This window comes from Trichechus manatus, unplaced genomic scaffold (assembly GCF_000243295.1).
Source record: "Trichechus manatus latirostris isolate Lorelei unplaced genomic scaffold, TriManLat1.0 scaffold00055, whole genome shotgun sequence".
NCBI classification, from domain to species: domain Eukaryota; kingdom Metazoa; phylum Chordata; class Mammalia; order Sirenia; family Trichechidae; genus Trichechus; species Trichechus manatus.
The window spans coordinates 2,877,557-2,893,348 of NW_004443991.1; the positions used below are offsets into that span (position 1 = coordinate 2,877,557).

Genomic DNA, 15,792 nt, shown 5'->3' on the forward strand with positions numbered 1-15,792 from the left:
GCTAACTGAAAAGTCAGTGGTTCGAACCCAGCAGCTGCTCCTGGAGAGAAAGATGGGGCAGTCTGCTTCCATAAAAATTTACAGCCTTGGAGACTCTATTGGGCAGTTCTACTATGTCCTATAGGGTCACTGTGAGTCAGAATTGACCAGGTGAAAGTGGGTTTGGTTTTCGGATATAGTATTATTAACTATAGAATTTATCTGGATTTCATCAGTTTTTCCACCAATATCCTTTTTCTGCTCCAGGATCCAGTCCAGGATCCCACATTGCATGTAGTCATCATGCTGCCTTAGTCTCCTCTAATCTGTGACAGTTCCTCAGTTTTTCATTGTTTTTCATGACCTTGACACTTTTGAAGAGTATCAGTCAGATATTTTGTAGAATGTCTCTCAGTTTGGGTTTGTCTGATGTTTCCTTGTGGTTAGAAGAGGTCATACATTTTGGCAAAATAGCACAGAAATGATATTGTGTTCTTTTCATGGAGTACCTGATGTAGATATGTATTGCTAGCAATGTTAACGTTAATCACTGCCAGGGTTTTCCATTGTAAAGTTATTATTTTTATCTTTATATTTACTCAGTGTTCTGGGGAGATACTTTGAGACTATGGTAGGCGGAGTAATGACCCCCAAAGATATCCAGGTCCTAATCCTTGGAACCTGTGAATGTAACTTTATATGACAAAAGAGACTTTGCATGTGTGACTAAATTAAGGACCTTGAGACGAGATTATCCTGGATTGAGTGGGCCTGAAATGCAGTCACATATGTCCTTGTAAGAGGGAGCCAGAGGGAGATTTGATAGAGAAGACAGAAGGTGATCTGATGATGGAAGTAGAGAGAAATTTGGAAGTGTTTCACTTTTGGCTCCGAAGATGGAGAAGAGGGCCATGGACCAAGGAATGCAGCTGTAGGAATTGGAAAAGACAAGAAAACGGATTTTCCCTTATAGCCTCCAGAGGGAGCATGGCTCTGGTGACACCTTGGTTATGGCTCTGGTGACACCTTGGTTTTGGCTAATGAAACTGATTTCCGTTCTGGCCTCCAGAACTGTAAGAGAATCAATTTGTGTTGTTTTACGCCATTAAATTTTTGATAACTTTTTACAGCAAGAAACTAATACAGAGGCTCTGCAAACAATTCTGTTTCTGGTTAAACTTTCACTCACTAATTTTAGCATCCGTCAGTAGATCTTGCAGCAGTTATTTCTAATGGTAACTTTTAATATCTTTCATTCCTTTGACCTTTATTAATCGAAATTTTTCAGTAAGGAAGAGTTGTCTCTCCTTCCTAATTTATTTAATTATTTATATCAGTATAGATTCATGAGTATTTATTTCATTCTTTCAGTTATAATCAATACTATCATTATTTATTTTGTTGCTCAAATTATTCCAGCTTTGGCCATTGGGAACTTTTTCAGATTGGCTTCTGTGCCCTTTTGACATGCTCTCATATTCTTTTTTTTTTGGTTTTTGGAGCATTTCCTTACTTTCTGGCCTCACAAAATAGTCCAGGCTCATCTTGCATTTTCCTTACCCCAGCCTTGAAAAGGCTTCTAGTCTTTTTACTTTTATTATTTTCACTTAGGAATCCAATGTGTTGAAGTTTTTTTCCCTATGCAATTGTGTTATGTATTAGTTAATTGATTTTCCTACAAGGTAAAATTATTCTAAGATGCATATTTTGATGCATATGAGATGCATTTTGCTTGACAGTGCCAGTGCTACCCTCATGAGTGTATATAATTTCAGTCAAAGCAAAGAAACACAACTTTTTTTTTATTGTACTTTAAGTGAAAGTTTACAATTCAACTTAGTCTCTCATATAAAAATTTATACATACATTGTTATGTGACCCTAATTGCTCTCCCCATACTGTGACAGCACACTCCTCCTTTCCACCCCGGATTTCCTGTGTCCATTCAACCAGCTCCTGACCCTCTCTGCCTTCTAATCTCACCTCCGAACAGGAGCTGCCCATTTTGTCTCATGTATCTACTTGAGCTAAGAAGCACACTCTTCACAAGTGTCATTTTATATCACATAGTCCAGTCTAATCTTTGTCTGAAGAGTTGGCCTCAGGAATGGTTTTAATTCTAGGTTGAGAGAGAGTCCAGGGGTCATGCTTTCTGGGGATCCTCTAGTCTCAGTCAAGAAACACAACTTTTAATTAGACTAGACTACCAGATCAAGGCAAGAGGCTGGCTTCTGACAGGCCTCCCCAGTGTCAGAACTGCTGCTGGGTTCTCATTAGTGCCTGTACTGTGGTCCCCAGGCCCCCATAGCTAAATGGTTTGGGGACATTGGTGGCCTCTAACTTCACCAACGGGGGCAGTGGTGGTTCAGTGGTAGAATTCTGGCCTTACATGTGGGAAACCTAGGTTTGATTTCTGACCAGTGCTTCTCAGGACACCAGCTGTCTTATCAGTGGACACTTGCTTGTTGCTGTGATGCTTAACAGGTTTCAATGGAGCTTCCAGACTAAGACAGACTAGAAGAAAGACCTGGCGATCTGAAAAATCAGCCAGTGAAAGCCCAGTCGATCACAGTGGTCTGATCCTGTTGTACATGGGGTCGCCATGAGTCGAGGGCCAACTCGACAGCAGCTAACAACAACAGCCTCATTAACAACTAGACGTCATATTTTTTGCGGGTGCTTTTTGAGAGTCTGAGATAAGACTAGATCTAATAGTAATAAAATAAACACTAATATAAAATAAACACTAACATCTTTATAGCTCTTTACTATTTGTCATTATTTATTGAGCTATATCTTATATACAACAGGACACATAATCATAAGTATATAGTACAATGAAGTTTTACATTTGTATATATCTTTAATAACTAACTGTGGTAGGCAGAATTCTAAGATGACTTCCAATGATCCATGACTTTATATAATCCCTTCCCCTTGAGTGTTGGAGGTACCTGTAAATATGATGGATGTCCCTCCCATGATTAGGTTATATTATATGGCAGTTTTGATTTTTAAAAAGGGAGATTATTCTGGGTTGACCTGACCTAATCAGGTAAGCCTTTAACAGGATCAGACTTCCTGAAGGAAGAGATTCTAAGTGTGAGAGGGATTCCCCATGAGCGAGATCCTTTATTCCTGGCCTTGAAAATAGAGGGGGGTCAAATGGCAAGGAATATGGGTGGCTTGTAGATGCTAAGGGCAGCCCCTTACAGACAGTGAGCAAGGAAACAGGAGCCTTAGTCCTGCAAGCGCAAGGAACTAAATTTGGCCAACAACTTGAATGAGCTTGGAAGTGGATTTTTCGCCAGAATCTCTAGAAAAGAACGCAGCCCTGCCGACACCCTGATTTCAGCTTGTGAGACCCTGAGCAGAGAACCTAGCTACACAGTACCTAGACTCCTGACCTACAGAACTGTGGGACGATAAATGTCCCTTGTTTCTAAGCCATTGAGTTTGTGGTAATCTGTTACACAGAAATAGAAAATGAATACAGTAGTGTTTAGAGCATATAGAATGTTTTCAGCATCCCAGCCAGCCCTTTACTATTAACAGAGTGCTTTTATGCTTTTGTAGTACTGAATTTTCATAACAGCCCTACAAAATAGCCCATAGTTTCCCTGTTTTATAGATGATAAAACCAAGGCCCAGAGACTCATTCACTCAGTCATCATTTTGCCACCTGCTCTGTGCCAAGTGCTAGACCATACTGTGAGGATCCAAGGGGTGACTAAGATGAGAGTTTAAGTGATTTCTGGAGTCTCATAGTTGGAGATCGAAACCCTGGTGGCGTAGTGGTTAAGTGCTATGGCTGCTCACCAAAAGGTAGGCAGTTTGAATCCACCAGCCACTCCTTGGAAACTCTATCGGGCAGTTCTACTCTATCCTATAGTGTCGCTATGAGTCGGAATCGACTCAATGGCAGTGGGTTTGGTTTTTGTTTTTTATAGTTGGAGAGGTGGAATCAGACATAGCCCAGGTCCTCTGACTCCTGTAGGGTCACTATGAGTTGGAATTGACTCAGTGGCAATGGGTTTGCTTTGGTTTAGTATCCAAATGCATCCAAGTGATAGAGTGAGTGTTTTTCACGTTGTGCAGTGAAAACTAAACTAGTGTCTTTATGGATGAGACTTCTGTCTGGTAATAATTTCTTAAAAAATGACAAAGAAGAACTGCCATCACAGCAAGTGGGACAAAGCTATTTGAAAGGCAAGTATTTTCCAGTTGTTGGAACAATAATTTGATACAGAGTACATTGTAGTTACCCTACAATATTAGAGGCCTAATATCCTGCGTATAAAACCCAGCTAACTGATGTTATTTGGGGGAAGAAAGCCTGCTCCCAAAACTATATCAGTTATGATATGTAAGGTATTTTTATGCAAATAATGTGCACATTATACTTTTTTTGCCAACCTCGCAACCCGTCCTTGCTATTTTCGTAAGTGAGCAGTGCCACACATTATATGTGTGGGCACATTATTTGTGAAAAAATATGGTATATGTCTTTGCAGACGGCACGGATATGTTTGAATGCTGCCTTTACCACTCTCTGAGAAACTTTGGCAAATTACTTGATCATACTGTGACTTGCTTTCCTCACCTTTAAATGAGATATTTAGACTGGCTCTTGGCTGAGTTTCCTTTTAACTTTGATATTCTATAAATCTACAAATATTCCTACTTATACAACATTTTTAGCTTTCCTCTGTAAAATGCTTAGCTTTTAGGGGACTAAAATATAAAGAAAAAAAAAATCTGATTCACAAGGTATTATGGGAGGAACTCAAGGAGTAAGCCCAAACTCAAGCCACTATTAATTGCTGTGTAGTCAGGCCCTTCTCATACTCCCAGCATGTGACAGGGTGTGCCTAAATGGCTTGTCACACGCTGTCCTCATTCTGTATCCACCTAAGGTGGCGCCCAAGCTTTCCTGTGCTCATGGTGTTCCCTGGTGCAGGGATTGTTTGATCCTGTTCCTGCTCTGTCTTGTCTTTTTCCCCCTTCACAGATCACATACCCCCTCTTTGTCCTGTCCTTTACTGTTCTAAATTCTACAGATTATGCCATACCATATAATGTATATAAAAACAAACAAACAACAACAACAACAAAAAACTCTTGCTATTCTGGCTCATAGTGACCCTATAGGACAGAGTAGAACTGTCCCACAGGGTTTCCAAGGGGCGGCTGGTGGTTTCAAACTGCCGACTTTCCTTTTGGTTAGCAGCCAAGCTCTTAATCACTGCGCCACACCCTTAATTCACCTGTAGCCCCTCCTCCAGCTTTTTCTAGACAGCTTGGGGCAATGTCAGTCCCTCTGCTTTCTCATCTCTCATTTTGTCCTATTTATGGCCCACACAGCCCCCATCATGGCTGATGAATGATGTGGTCCGACTCACTCTTTGAGGGCAAAGGGAAGGCATGGGCTTTCAAGAGAAGCCAAGCCCTTATAGAGAAGCAGGAACTTCACTTTCAAAGAATCAAACATGTCCTCTCTGATTTTGTACAAAAATCCTCCTACCTGTTTTTACCACCACCTCCGTTTAAACCTTTTCCTTCTCCACCGGTGTTCAAGATAACCGTAAAATTGAGTAATATCTCATTTTTATTTCACATGCATAGTACATTAGGGGTTACTTTATCAATTTAAGAGACTTTCATATTTAGTTATCTGACGTGAAAATGTATCCTGAGTTCTAAGAAACTTAATGACTTTTGACACACCACCTCAGACACTGCTTAAAAAAATCATATTGAGTCAGGAAATGGTTCCTGTCCCAGCTGACCACAAGGGGGCAGTGCAGGCACATTCATTTCACTTTAAAAATGCCATCCTGCTCTCTAGTGTGACTTGTTTAAAAAATTAACATCAGGTTCAGTAATTGATTTGCTTGGCTTGGCTTACCTCTGGTAGTAAATATAATTAATATCTGAATGGAATGTAATTGTTTCCTCTGTGATATGCACTGTTTATAACATGTATTTGACACAGAATAGTTGACTAACTACTGAATTAACCTTGGTGAAAACTGTACTTCAAAATCACTTTTAATTGCCGTTCCAGTAAATGTTTTCTTTGGGCCCCGGGTGTCTTCTCTGAAGCTCTTTAGCCTATCCAGCCTTGACGTACTGCTCTAATGACAGAGCTTCAGGCTAGGTGTGGTAACATGGTAAACTCACACTTGGTAACATGTTGAGAAATTGTTTTCGAATAAACCAAATAAATATTTACCCTACCCCCCATTTTTACTTTGACAATCTCGTTTGCTCAATAAAGCTTTTAAAAACACTGTTTACTTTTCAACTTGGATCCTGAAACTGCCAAGAATTAGCAGATGCCTGAGAACAGAGAGTAAATGAGCAAATAGGGCATCTTTGAAGGGAATACAAACAAAAATAATTTTGAGTAAAATGGATGACATCAAGGAGTACATTTAGCAGCAAATACTCACAAATAGAGGACTCAGTTAAATTTCTGAATCGTATAAGGATTTAGACTTCAGATTGTAGTTTAGTAGATGACTGTAGAATGACTGGATTATGATCAAGGTTGAACCTTAGGGTATGTAAGGAAGTGATGTAAAATGACTGGTGGCTTCCTGAAGATTATAGATTTGAATACCTATTAGAAATGAATAAGTATACATCTTCAAAAAAATCCAAAAAGCAATGGCTGACATGCATAACCATCTTTTCTCAGAGGTGGTCTAGTGCAGTGATTAAGAGCATGGGTTTTGGGCTCATCTGCTAGGATCAGGTACCGGCTTTGCCTCTTACTAGCTCTGGGACCTTGGTCAGTTTGCTTCACCGTTCTGAAAGATGGGGATAATAACAGAGCCTACCTAAAGGGTTGTTGTGAGCATCAGATGAGATAGTACATTTAATTGCTCAGAACCGTATCTGGTGTAAAGTAAGCTTGCAAGAAACGTTGGCTATCGCTCTTTGTTTCGAAGCATGTAAAGAGTGTTGTTCCCATAGCAACATCTTCCAAGGGAGGCGTTAGGGCAGTGGGATGTTGACTGCCTCTGAAAAGTGTCCTGGTGCTTGTGTTATTGCATGTAGCTAGGCTACAACCATTAGTACCCATTCCTGGTGCATTTTTAGTATTGTTCATTGTGCGTAAAGATCTTCTAAATCTTTGCATTGTGGGAAATAATAAGTTAGATTATATGTCACTAGTTTGTTCTCTGTATTAAGTGGTGGTTTTCTGAATTAAAATTTGATTGTAGGACTCATGGATTAAAACTTTCCTTTTAGTCGGCTCAGCAACAGTGGACTAATGTTACTCTGCATATGTAACAATATGAATTGAAGTTGTTAACACCTCATAGGCATTTGGTTGAGAAATTGCTTTCTTTTGCTGGGATAATGTTGGGTGGCACATCCACATATTTCCTTGTTTTTTTATCTTCCTTTATTTTTGAATATGTTAAAAACATGCTTACTCTGAAGCAATGCTCTAGGTCCCCTTTTCCCATTCTGTCCACCAACACCCTCCCCCTCGTTTCATACCTGCCCATTTTTGTGCAAAGGAGAACCCTTTTTATCAGGGAAAAGTCTGGGATTTCTCTGAGATATGATGGCAGGAAATGCTGCCCACATGCCAGCAGCCTAGCACTCTATGGACATAATTGTGTGGGAACATTTTTCATCTATGGTTTGTTGGAGGAAAATGTCGGAATATCTTATTTTTCCTTTTTCGTTCCAGACACTGACAACCCAGAACTCTCTCAAGGCTCAGGAACTTTTCCCTCCGGGTATTATTACCAAGGCCTGTGGCAGCCCAGAAAGTTCAGGATGCGCCAGTTCAATGACCCTGACAATGTTACAGAATGCTTACAAAGGAAAGTGGTGTATTTATTTGGTGACTCAACAATCAGGCAGTGGTTTGAATACCTTACTACATTTGTTCCAGGTTGGTACTTTGCTTTTTGTTTCTTAACTCTTTCCCACATGCATGAAATCAGCTTTGAAAACAGCACAGACTCACTCAGGTGCCTGTAGAAAGCACCAGGTGAGGAATCAGTTCTCTCTCTGCAGGACTGAGGAGGTATCCCAACCCTGGAGGGATGTGTGTCTTTCACTTCTAATACTCTAGCTGTAAAACAAAAGTGGACATTTTCAGTTGTTCACCCCTGGTTATGTGTGGTCCAATGCCAGGGTTACAGTAGATTCAACTGGAGGGAAGCAGCCAAGCCCGCTGTGGCTCCATTTTAATGCAGCAAAGCCCCCCTAGTGTCATTGGCCAGGCCTTCCACTGGTGTGGCTCTGAGGTGGGACTGCCTCTCACCGAGGGAGTCTGTGTAAGTTCAGCATTCTTAGCATCCTGGTTTCACTGCTGGGCTCTGGGATCGCTCTCCAGATTCAGAACAAAACCCTACTGGCTGAAGGGCCACTTCTTATTCACAAATGGGCCTTCTCTTCTTGGAAGGCCTGTGGTTGGGGTGAGGATGGTTGGATCCTAAGGGCTGGAAGTAAAGACCCTGCTTACAGTTTAGAGAGTTGATGAACCGTTTTGTAGAACTGTTTTTGATGGCTGTATATTGACAGGGCCTTTCATAAAGTAAATCCCCTTGCCTTGTTTTTAGTCATCATTTCGTGATGTTTGATGTTTTCTTTTCATCAGCTCGTATTTATTACATCAAGTTAGTTTCAAGTTTAATTTTCAGGAGGAAAGGGGGAAACAGATATTACTCCCAAAAGTGGGAAGTCATTTTCTAGTTTTTGTTTTCCTTTTTATTTTTCTAAAATCAAAATAGACATAGCTGAGTTCTAGTTGATAAAGAATAGACTTAAAACTCAGGAGAAGGGAAATGGTTTGTGTGGCATGATGGTAGGCATGGTTCAGTGCTGACCAGGCAGGGCCCTCCAGGAGTCTACAGTTTTATTCTTTGGTTCTAATGACGTAACTTGGCATTTCCTTTGATAGCAGTGATCACATTAACCATCTTGATCATATTCCTCATATCCTCTACAGACAGATTTTTACTTGATAAGCCTGTGTCAGTGTTTGATCTTAATCAAAAGAAAGAATGATAGCTGGAGCTTGTATGCAACTTAAAAGCTAAGTAGTAATGAGTTAGGTAGGAAAACCTAGAAGAGAAACTAGGGACTACACGGAGAAAAAAAAGTGAAACATTTATTTTAAATCTAAAAAGTAATAGAGAACAATTATAATCTGATTTTACTTCTTCAAAATTGACTGTCAACTTGTTAGCAAGGACTGTGACTTATTCACCTGAATGTTGTTGGCTTGTAGCACTTTATAGTAGCTGGCACCGAATAGGTGCTTCCAAAAACCAAACCCATTGCTGTCGAGTCGGTTCCAACACATAGTGACTCTATAGGACAGAGTAGAACTGCCCCATAGGGTTTCCAAGGAGCAGGTGTTGAATTCGAACTGCAGACCTTTTGGTTAGCAGCTGAGTTCTTAACCACTGCACCACCCCGGCTCCTTAATAGGTGCTTAGGAAATGTTAATTGAATTTCCAAAATTTACTTTTATTTGCCAGGCTCTTATGGGAATATGTAGGGCTATGAGACAGACCCTCTTTCCTTGTGGGACATATGTGAAGTGATAAATGAATTGTACAGATAGTTTTTTAGGAATTATGAGGAGGGAGTCAGTCACTGCTTCCCTGGACCTTCAGAAGATTTCAGAGGAGCTGGACCTCGAAGCTGGGCTTAGATAAAGGAGAAGGGCTGAGGACATTCTAACTTGTTGTGCTCCCTTTGTTATTCGCCTGATAGGGGTAGAAGTTCTTCTCTAGGGCATTAATGTGATTTTCCAAACTTAGGTGAAATTGAAAGTTAAAAAAAAAAAAAAAAAAAAACCATGGCTGTTCCTTTCTTTTATTGTTAGCTTATTTCAAAAAGAGGCGTTTACCTATTAATGTGTGTTACTATAAAACCAGAAGTTACAGCCCTTGTCCTGGAAGAAATATTTATCTGTTAGAACAATAAAATTTAAATGCAAAGTTGAATTTTAAATTTTCAGTGATCAGTGGAAACAGTAGGATTTCTTGGCTTAATAGCTATAAGTGAAACAGGTCATTTTGTTTCTGAGGCATAGACATAGTTGTAGAATTATCACGGATGGTATTACTTGTAATGGCATGTTATTTGAGTGATTGCAATAAAAAATATGTTAGTAAAGGTCCATTGATTTAAAGTGGGCCAAGGTGCAGTAAAATAGGTATTCCCTTTATATTTGTATTCTACTTTTCAACATTGTTCTTTTATTTTGAAAATTGTTCTTTGAAGCCACTCAGTAAAGAATAATCAAAATATGTATGCTTGACTGAACATTTTTATGAATTTGAGTTTTTCTTGTTTCAGATTTAGTAGAGTTTAACTTGGGTAGTCCCAAAAATGTTGGTCCCTTTCTTGCTGTGGACCAGAAGCACAACATCCTGCTCAAATACCGCTGCCATGGTCCACCCATTCGCTTCACAACTGTCTTCAGCAATGAGCTCCGCTATGTGGCAAATGAGCTGAATGGCATTGTGGGAGGTAAGAACACGGTGGTTGCCATATCCATATGGTCTCACTTTAGCACCTTCCCCTTGGAAGTATACATCCGGCGGCTCAGGAACATTCGTCGAGCGGTCATCCAGCTCCTGGATCGAAGCCCTAAGACTGTGGTGGTCATCCGGACGGCCAACGCCCAAGAGCTGGGGCCTGAGGTGAGCCTTTTCAGCAGCGACTGGTACAACTTTCAGCTGGACACCATTCTTCGGAGAATGTTCTCAGGGGTTGGAGTATACCTTGTTGATGCTTGGGAGATGACTCTGGCCCACTATCTACCCCACAAGCTACATCCAGATAAGATTATTGTGAAGAACCAGCTGGACATGTTTTTGTCATTTGTGTGCCCCTTGGAGACCTAGCCTATCCTTGAAGGGACTGGAGGAATCACATCACTTGCATCACAGGAAGTTTGTGTGTGGCCCCATGGAGGGACTGCTGCCATTGACTTCAAGTAATGACTTGCAAGGAGCTTAGAAACTGCAGGTTACATTTATATACACCTATAGGATTCTTTGCAAATTTGACATCATGGGAGAACCATTATTAACAACATCTATACACTGTGTTGTCCTTGTAACCAAAGATGCTAATGAGTGTATTTGAACTAACTTCTCTTGGGAGGGGAGATGAATGTCCCAAAAAATGTTCCGCCCTAAATGGAAGGGACAAGTTTGGTTGACAGTGGAGTGTTCGTAGCTTATCTAGTAAAGTAAATTGAGCACATGTGCATGAATAGCACAAGTGGTGTGTCTTCAGCCAGGTAAGCTAGAGAAGGCTCCTAGTCAGTGGCTTCTGTGGACACATTGAAGGCCGCCTGCCTCATCTCAGGAGTTTCCCTTAATGCCCTTCCTTTTCTGAATTGCTTGAAAAGGTCAGTATGCTTGATCAGAATTTTATAATGAGGATAATTACTTTTTCCTGCTTTTTTCTAGAATAGAAGCAAAAGAGAGAAATATGAAATCAGTATATATAAAATCTGTGCTTTGAATTGATATTTACATTGGATGAATGTTTCTTGATTCAGCTAAATTTTACATAATGAGTACTTATTCTAAGAGAAACCACTTTGGAACTGGAAGCGGGAAATCTATAAACTGAAATTTATTTTTATGTTCTGAAATGTTAGGGTTTTGAGAATTGACTTTTGTGTAGAGAATGCTATTGACTGTCATAAAGTTGTGGAGGTTGTTTCCACAAATTTGAAGTGTTTCTTTTTTTGTTGTTACTATCTTGAACTGTTTACCAAAACTAGAAATTAAGATCTAATTAGAAAGTAAAGTTAGATATTAAAATCTATGATAGCTGTTTCTTGATTTGGACATAAGGTATACATTCTCATGCTTAGAAATAAAAAGCTGCTATTCCTTCTGGTTATCTAAAAATAATTGAATTATCAATTTTATTTGACCATCTTATTAATTTTAAATGAGTTTAAGTTAACTTGCGATCATTTAGTAAGTACTTTTCTTTTTGAGCCACAGTGGATTACAGTCTACTTTTAGTTGTCTGTAAATGGACATGAAGAAGCTGGAGAGGCTTTAGAGAGGAAGATAGATGCTTAAAACATAAAAAATTTACACCCTTACAAGAATGGCTCAAAGAATTTGGGTGTTTAACTTAAACTAGAGTCTAAGGTCTATGTTTCCTAACCTTGACCACCTTCAAGTCTATAAAATATTTTATGAGCAAAGAAGATATTTAATTATTTTCTGAGTCTAAAGAATATCAATTAGTTAACTATATCAAGATAGCTTAACTGTAATGATCTTTAAGTTTTAGAGTGCCTAAGGCCCACTTGTAATGTTTGATAAAAATGTAGAATTAGGGGCCATACCTCTGGGAATTCTGGACTCAACCTGTGTGACGAGTGACCAGTGATTTTGATGCAGTGGTGCTCATCGACACTTTGAGAAACCCTGACTAAGGGAAGAGGGAAGATGAAAATAGGAAAAGTAACATTGCTTGTCTGTATTTTCTGGGGGGTTGCCAATAATGTATGTAATTCTGATCATGATTTAGTAGTGTAGGTGATAGTAGCGCCGGGGAACTTGAGTTTGGATTTGAACTAAGGTATGTGAGAGTCTAGAGCCCTTTTAAACTACAACTTGCTGAACTTTGTAAAGAGAGGTTTTATTTTTCATGAAAGAACTTTTGACCACTTTCTCAAGGATCGCTGAAGTAGACTGCAGTATCTTCCTCCTGGGAGAGTTTCAAGAAGAGAGACAACACTGCCGCTTCAGTGGTTTGTACAAATGATTTCTTGTGATCTTGTCCAGTTTCTGGTGTTTTTTGATTTGGTGACATAAGGTCCTAAAAGATTTGATGACACAGTTTCTTGAAGTATTTACAGTCATTTCCTTCCCTCGTCTAGTTTCGCTTTCTAAACTTTAGTGTGGAAAATTTTTAAAAAATGCATAAGTGTAGAGATTGGAATATTACCTAAATCATTCTCAGAATAATTACATAAAATAATTTAATTCCTTCTGAAAAGTTTATTTTAGGCCAGTATCACATAGTTGTGAATATTAGCATGCCAACTTAATAATACAGCTTGTTATAAATATGTATTTTCCTTATAAACATAAAGGACATAATTAAAAATGCAAAATATGGAAGTAGAAAAATCATAATTCTGTCTCATCTGATTGTGATGAGCATTAGCATTTTGGTATATTTGATTCCATGTTTTTTTTTAAACTGCATCATTGTAATCATACCAAACCAAACCTGTTGCCGTTGAGTTGATTCCTACTCAAAGTGAGTTGTAATCATAGAGAATACATCTATGTGATTTTTATTATATCTATGTGATTTTTATTTAACATATAAATATTTTTCTGTTAGATGGTCTTCATAACTTATTTTAAGTGTCTGCGTAATAGTTCAGCTAATGCTATTATCATTATTTATATAAATTGTCGCATAATGGTTGAACACTTAGGCTTATAATAAAATATTAAAATATTTATTATAATAAAATATTAAAATACAATTTCATTGGATTAAAATAAGGATTTTTATCTTGAAATGACAGGATTAATTTCACTTGGTAGATTTCCTCATATTCCAGAATGCAAATGATTGATTTGATGTTACTTCTGAAACTGAGAATCTATTAAGCCCATAAGGCCCTTCTATGCTAATTATGGAGTCCCTGGGTGGCACATACTGTTAAGTGCTTGACTACTAACTAGAGGGTTGGCTGTTCGAACCCATCCAGAGGCACTTGGAAGAAAGACCTGGCGATCTGCTTCCAAAAGGTCACAGCCTTGAAAACTCTATGGAGCACATGCAAATTGTATGGTATAGAAATTATACTATTAAAGTAACCTTTCTTTAGCAAATACAAAAGAGACCTTCTCTGTTCCAGCATGATCCATATTTGCCATTCTGAACAATTAAATACCAGTTACCTGACACTTCCTGGCTCAGGTAGTAGGTTTCAGACTGATAAATAGGGGTACTTGACAAGAGTAAACATGGTAAGCCTTTACATATTCACGTGTTACGTGCCAGAAGTAAATCTGTTTCTGAGTCCAATTAAAGGAAATAGCAATTGCTGAGAGGTGCAGGAAAATAAACACCCCAGTAGAACAACAGAAACAACACCCCCTCCAAAAAAAAAAAAAAAAAAGCTGCTCAACATTATCTTAGAGAGTTTTGGGTAAATTCAGCTTTTTTATGTTGTTATTGTTAGTTGCTGTTAGTCAGCTTCAACTCCTGGGGACCTTATGTATAACAGAATGAAACATTGCCCATTCCTGTGCCATCTTCATAATTGTTGGTATATTTGAGTTCACTGTTGCAGGTATTGTGTCAATCCATCTGTCTTAGCCATCTAGTGCTGCTATAACAGAAGTCCCACAAGTGAATGGCTTCCACAAACAGAAATTTATTCTCTCAGTCTAGTAGGTTACAAGTCCAAATTCAGGGCGTCAGCTCCAGGAGAAGGCTTTCTCTGTTGGCTGTGGAGTAAGGTCCTTGTCAACAGCTTTCCCTTGGTATGGAGCTTCTGTGCACAGGAACCTCAGGTCCAAAGGATATGCTCTGCTCCCTGCACTGCTTTCTTGGTGGTATTAGGTTCTCATGTCTGTCTGCTTGCTTCTCTCTTTTATATCTCAAAAGAGATTGGCTTAAGACAGTATCTAATCTTGTAGATCTCATCAATATGACTGCCGCTAATCAATTTTATTACATCATAGTGATAGAGTTTACAACACATAAGGAAAGTACATCAGATTACAAAATGGTACACAATCATACAATACTGGGAATCATGACCCAGCCAAGTTGACAGATATTTTTGGGGGATACAATTAAATCGATGACACCATCCCGCTGAGGGTAGTGTCACTATCACGTGCCATTGAAGGTTTCCCTTGTTTTTGCTGACCCTCTACTAACCATGTGTTCTTTTCTAGTGAAAAAAGCCTTAGGGATGACAGCAGAACATTTTGACCTTAGCTAGTTGGCAATGCCAGAAATCCCACTTGAAGTGTATTCATTTTCTTGTGTTAAACATTATTTCCCCAGCACCTAGGGTTGTGTGTTCTCCCAGGCTTATGTCTACAACGCAGTCTCCGTGTGCTGCACCTGACACTTTAGTGTGCAGTAAGGAAAGAAACAAGACTTTGAAGTTGCTGTTTTTCTCTTGGAAAGTGAGACCACAGTCCCTGAGTGCTCGGGCACCTGAATGTCTCCGGGGTTGAAGATAAGATGGTTGTTGAGGGCAGAAGTTTACAGGACACACAAGCGCGAGAAGGGCACAAGATAAGGACTTCAACTTCTCAATCTAGCCAGTCTCTTAAAAGTGCACTTACATTTTGACTTAAAAAGCGTGAACTTAAGTATTATATTTTCCCTTGTATTTTGTGTTTTAAGGAGAGGAAACCCTTCTGGTGTGTAGCTATCCATTCCCCTTGGAGAACTGCAGATCATTTCCTGTCTAATCACAGAGCCCTGTTGTAACATTGCCTGGAGGAGATTAAAAAAAAGAAGAGGAAGCTGTATGGAGATCACAGCAGCAGGAGTCCCAAAAGGGAAAGAAGCAACTGTGAAATCAAGTGTCATAAGGAGAAAGCTTTTCAATGTTGTGCAAAGTTCATTCCCTGTTTAAACGTGCCCCCATGAAAATAACACCTTCCTGTTACAAGATCGCCGCTTTACTTAGGCTGGAGATTCCTGTTCCTTGAATTTGTCAGTGAAGGCACGGGATAGCGACACTACTTTTTGATTGCTGTGTTTAAAAAACTCTGTTGGAGAAGCTCACCCCTCTTCCCC

General features: G+C 39.3%; 1 protein-coding gene across 2 annotated transcripts in view; it reads left to right on the forward strand.

Moving 5' to 3' along the window:
• The window catches only part of NXPE3 (neurexophilin and PC-esterase domain family member 3), a 42,675-nt gene extending 28,599 nt beyond the window's left edge, over window positions 1-14,076 (forward strand). For both annotated transcript variants that reach the window (XM_004378147.2, XM_023732878.1), the window contains exons 6-7: window positions 7,691-7,897; window positions 10,321-14,076. In XM_004378147.2, the coding sequence (XP_004378204.1) occupies window positions 7,691-7,897; window positions 10,321-10,871 (758 nt within the window). In that variant the 3' untranslated portion in view covers window positions 10,872-14,076. The remainder of the gene's footprint in view (window positions 1-7,690; window positions 7,898-10,320) is intronic.
• The last annotated feature ends 1,716 nt before the right edge of the window (window positions 14,077-15,792 follow it).